This window comes from Mus pahari, chromosome 14 (genome assembly GCF_900095145.1).
Source record: "Mus pahari chromosome 14, PAHARI_EIJ_v1.1, whole genome shotgun sequence".
Lineage (NCBI taxonomy): Eukaryota > Metazoa > Chordata > Mammalia > Rodentia > Muridae > Mus > Mus pahari.
Genome location: NC_034603.1, coordinates 21,344,689 through 21,349,939, shown reverse-complemented (window position 1 = coordinate 21,349,939; position 5,251 = coordinate 21,344,689). Strand labels below are relative to the sequence as shown.

Genomic DNA, 5,251 nt, shown 5'->3' with positions numbered 1-5,251 from the left:
GGCTGCAAGGTCCCTCGTCTGATCATGGGAAATGAGTGGTTAAAAGTAGGTGGAAGCGTGGATCCTTTTCGTTAGCGCTTGGTTTTAACACTGAGTTTTACGTAGAGCCGAGCTGAAACCGAGGACCCTTAGCGCCCTTAGCAGGATTAACCCCAGTTCACCGTGGGGCCTTAAAGAAAAAAGTGCCTGCGAGGTCACTGCCGGAAGTTCCTCCGCGGTGACAAGCACGGCGGAAGAGGGCTCAAGGCAGCTAGCTTCCGGAAGATGCGTCTCCCTCCCGCTCGCCTGACTCCCGGATGTGGGGCGCACTGTTGCTCAAGGAGGACTGCGTGTGTGTGTGTGTGTGTGTGTATGCGTGTGTGTGTGTGTGTGTGTGGGTGGGGGGGCTTCTCCGCGCAGGCTCAGTGGCTCACTTCGCGTCGGACCGCTTACGCCCTCCCACTTCCTCTCCCGGTTCCCGTGCCAGGACGTGACGCCAGATTTCGTCAAGACGGGAGGAGCCTCGGGAGGAAAAGCGTCCGAGCCGGGATCTCGCGAGAGCGGTTCGTGCCAGCGCCGTTCTCGCGCCGCAACCTTGCTCCTGTTGCAGCGAGAGCCTTCGAGATCTTCTCCGCCCCCGCGACCGGCGCCCCCTCTGCGGCCGTGGAGCCGGAGCCGCGGCCCGAGCGGTAGAGACCTCCGTCTTTCTCCAGGCCCCGAGCCTCCTAGCGGACGGCCGTCCGGCTACGCCCGCCCAGCCGCGGTGCTTCACCGGCCCACGCGGCTCGCCCTCTTCCACGCGCGCGCCAGCCCCGCCGGCTTCCGTGTGCAGTGTCGGCGGCCGGCCCTGGGCCCGAGCCCGAGCAGTAGCCGGCGCCATGTCGGTGGTGGGCATAGACCTGGGCTTTCAGAGCTGCTACGTCGCCGTGGCCCGCGCCGGCGGCATCGAGACGATCGCTAATGAGTATAGCGACCGCTGCACGCCGTAAGTGGGGGGCTTGGCTGGCGGGGTCGCCTCGCTTCCCGGGCGAGGGTCCGCAGGAGATCCCCGCCGAGGGCCGGGTCGCCCGCGGCTGCCACCTGCTTCGGATCCTGGGTCTGCGCCAGGCACGAGGCCTTTTCGCGCGGGCCAAACGAAGGCTTTGAGCCGGTACTCTCTGTTCGGCGGAGGGCAGGAGCAGGAACTGAAAGAGAAGGCGGGCCTGCGGCCTTGGGATGGACCGCTCTCACCTCTTTTTTTTTGGGGGGGGGCGGAAGGGGTTGGGTGGTTCGGTCAGAAACGAGGTCCAGGGCATGCTGAGCTCGTCGAACCCAATAGAGGTTCGATCTCGGCCCACGGCGAGCATTTAATAAAAGTTAACTAGCAAGATTGTGACCTCGGGACCGGGAAGCGGTCTGAGTCCCACGTGAGTGGGGGCGGGGTGGCGCCCGGAAGATGTGGAGTCTTGAGTACCCACGGCAGGCCCTTTCTCCAGGCAGCTCGCACTCGGGGTGGCCAGGGTACCTAACGAAATTGAATAAAGTCAATGCTTTTCTTGATAGCGTTTTAACACTCCCTTCATTCGTTTTTGGATGTTGAGTTGTGTTGGGGTCATTCCTTCACCCAGGCTGCTCACCTATTCCTTAATAGCGTTAGTTTTTCATGCTAATGAATTCCAGCCGGAAGGTTGCCACAATTGCTAATGCATGACTCAAGGGCTCACTTTGACTTCTAGAACTTACATGAAGTTATGGGACCAGTATAGACTGCAAAAAAAAAAAAAAAAAGAAAAAAAGATGACTCACCCAGATCTTGCTGGAGTAAAAGGGATCTACTTTTTAGATACATGTAGGATTTTTTCCCACATTTAGCCCAGGATGACCTAAAATTTTCATTCTGCTTCTGTCTCCTAGTATCTGGGATTACAGGTGTGTTAAAAAAATTTATTTATTCGACGCTGGTGGCACAGGCCTTTAATTCCAACTCTCGCCGGGAGGCAGAGGCAGTCTGATTGCGGTGAGTTCGAAGCCAGCCTGGTTCACAGACCATTTCAGGACAGGCAGGGCTATACAGAAAAGAAAGCTCTGTCTTAAAAAAGATGTTAATCTACTGAATTCCTTTAGCTAGACTTTGGAAGAAGCTCTGTTTCTGGGTTCAGTCCCAGGTCATTGTTTTCATCTTGTTTTTAACCAACCTGAGGCAGGGTTCCTGTATCCCAGACTGTTTTGAAATAACTTTGTGTCTGGGAATGACTCTTAATCCTCCTACCTTCATCTCCCAAGTGTACAGGTGTACGTCACCACACCCAGTTTGATGTACAGTGGGGGCTTGAATCCAGGGCTTCATGCATAAAAAACAAGCACTCTACCAAGTAAGCTATTGTCTGTCACCCAGTTCTAGAGTCGGTGCCACAGAGCTCTGGTACTGTTATCAGAGTCAGTTGTCACCGTCCCCGCCCCAGTGCCAAGCGCTCCCCCCACTTGTCACTTTAAAGCTAGGTATTATGAGTAGTATGTCTACAGAGGTATCGCATACTGGTGTTTGAAAAGTTAAAAAGTTTTGCTTCTAGTCATTTTAGCACTAATTTCATATTTGATAATGATGCTGCTGGTTCCTCACTTTTTTGGGAAGATCATCTTTCCAAGAAATTTCAACATGTTGAGCTGAAGAGTTTGGCTTTTTGGTCCTCATCTGCTTAGAAGTGAACATACTTAGCCCGGCCTTTGGGCAGAGCCTTTCCCTGCAGCAGCCTGCCTGGCCTGCCTGCCTTTAGATTGCCTGAACCTGCTCCTTTCTTAGAGGGCAGCTGAGGCAGGCCTGCCTTGAGTTTCACTGTTTGAAACTTTAGAGGTGTTTTGGGATGGCAGTTTTGCATAAAGACTGAATAGGTCGTTAAGGAGTCCTGTGATTGTGAGCACTGCACGAACACTTCTTTTTTTTTTTTTTTTGGTTTTTCGAGACAGGGTTTCTCTGTATAGCCCTGGCTGTCCTGGAACTCACTTTGTAGACCAGGCTGGCCTCGAACTCAGAAATCCGCCTGCCTCTGCCTCCCGAGTGCTGGGATTAAAGGCGTGCGCCACCACNCCNGGCAATTAACAGATTTCTATGTTGAAGGTGTGGCCTTAAAAATCGGAGCAGAAAGTTCAGAGTCTTTTCAGGTTGTGGAAGAATAGATTTAGGTCTTAAAAGTATGCAGAGCCTGTGTTGTAGGTTTCTTCTAAGGTGAAAGTGTAAAGGTGTAAAGGTCTCTGGTTTGACTGTGACAGGGAGATGAACCTCATTTGTATTCTAACACACTCCCAGTTTGATGAAAACCTTATGTACTTCATTGATTATTTCACATGGGGATTTACTTGAACTCCAGGAGTAGCCAAATCCTTGCCTTTCCATCTCCTTTGTTTTAGTGGATTATGTAGTGTGACTATGTGGCTGTATTAAGCACTGGAGAGACTGATGAATAACAAAATGCTCAGTCTTGCCATCATGGGCATGGTAATGGAAAAAGCCACAGGCTAACCAAGAGCATTCTATTACTATCTGGTGAAGAACAAGGTGAAAAAGTACAGAATATGTATGGTGAGAGTGTAACTGACATAACTAGGTGTGAGCTGCAGTTGGAGGGTGCTTCTAAAATGTCATTTGTGACCTGGGAGCTAGGCACAGAGTTTACATGGAGGCCACGGTAGGTTTGAAGGAGGAGTTATTTGAGCAAATGGGAAGGCCTGAGGCAAGTATTGACAGATTGAGAGGATGGTGGCACATCTTGAGGCAAGGCTTGGGGGAATGGTTAAGATTTCTCGTTAGTGCAGTGGAAAGTGATCCAGTTTTTAAAAATGTGTTTGGTAGCCCAGCACTCTCAAGGCAGAGGCAGGCGGATATCTGACTTTGAGGCTAGCTAGCCTAGCTTTGTCTACAGAGCAAGTTCTATTGCTACACAAACCGTCTCAAAAAGCAAAGAGAAATGGCTTCTGAGAAAGAGAATAGATATGAGAAAAGCAAAGAGAGGTTGATACTGAGGAGATTGCCTGCAGTAGTTGTTTTTTCCTTGTGTGGTAGCAGTGGGAGAGAAATGAGCAGTTTTTTTTTTTTGGTTTTTTGAGACAGGGTTTCTCTGTGTAGCCTTGGCTGTCCTGGAACTCACTCTGTAGACCAGGCTGTCCTGGAACTCAGAAATCCGCATGCCTCTGCCCCCCCCCCCCCCCACAGTGCTGGGATTAAAGGTGTGCGCCACCACGCCCGGCATGAGCAGCTTTTAAGTAAACGAGTTTTTAAACTTAATTTCTTACTCTAGCATTATGCATGTTTTATTGAGCACACTTGCCATGGTGTGCGTGTGGAGGTCAGGAACAACTTGGAGGAGTTCTACCATAATTCGACCTAGGTATTGAACTGTGTAGCCAAGATTGACCTTGAGTTCCTTCAGCTTTTGATCCTTCAGCTTCCACTTGCTGAGTGTAGGGGTTGGTTATATGTGAACACCAGTATGCCTGGCCTGCTTTTTTTCTTCACTTAGTGCATAGAATAATAATATAATACCAGAATATTTGCCAGTAGTCTATTTTTGTATTTCTCTCTCTCCTTGAAGACAGACTTACGTTGTCCAGGCAAGAGTGGACTCAAATTCATGATCCTCCTGCCTCAGCTTCCTGAGCATTGATATTGTAGGCCTGAGCTGCCATACCTGGACCTTTTGTATTTTTGCTTAATACTCTATTAGCTATATTATAATGACACTAAGATGGAACCATGGATATTTGTGCACTATTAATTAAAAACATTTTACCTGTTTTTTGTTTTTTTTCGAGACAGGGTTTCTCTGTGTAGTCCTGGCTGTCCTGGAACTCACTCTGTAGACCAGGCTGGCCTCGAACTCAGAAATCCGCCTACCTCTGCCTCCCAAGTGCTGGGATTAAAGGCATGCGCCACCATGCCCGGCATTTTACCTGTTTTTAATGTGTATGGGTGTTTTGACTGTGTGTATCCATACACCATATGTGTAGTGCCCTCGGAGGCCAGAGTACATTTATGATTCCCTGGCAGTGGAGTTATAAACAGTTCTTTCTTGCTATGGGATGCTGGGAACCACATCTCTGTTCTCTTCAAGAGCTGCAAGTGCTTATTAGTTCACGCCATCTGTCTAGCCCCCCACCCTTAATTTATTTATGTAACTTTATGTGTCTGTATATGTATACTTTGAAGGCTGGAGGACAGTCTGTGGGAGTTGGCTTTCAGTCCTCAGGCTTGATAGTAATTGTGTACCTGCTGAGCTATCTTGCTGGCCCTGCTCCTTTT

At 49.8% G+C, this 5,251-nt stretch overlaps 1 protein-coding gene across 1 annotated transcript in view; it reads left to right on the top strand.

The window, feature by feature from the left end:
* The first annotated feature begins 536 nt into the window (after window positions 1-536).
* Window positions 537-5,251, top strand: part of Hspa4 (heat shock protein family A (Hsp70) member 4) — a 41,517-nt gene continuing 36,802 nt past the window's right edge. The window contains exon 1 of the mRNA XM_021213650.2: window positions 537-964. Coding sequence (XP_021069309.1) covers window positions 858-964 — 107 coding nt within the window. The 5' untranslated portion in view covers window positions 537-857. The remainder of the gene's footprint in view (window positions 965-5,251) is intronic.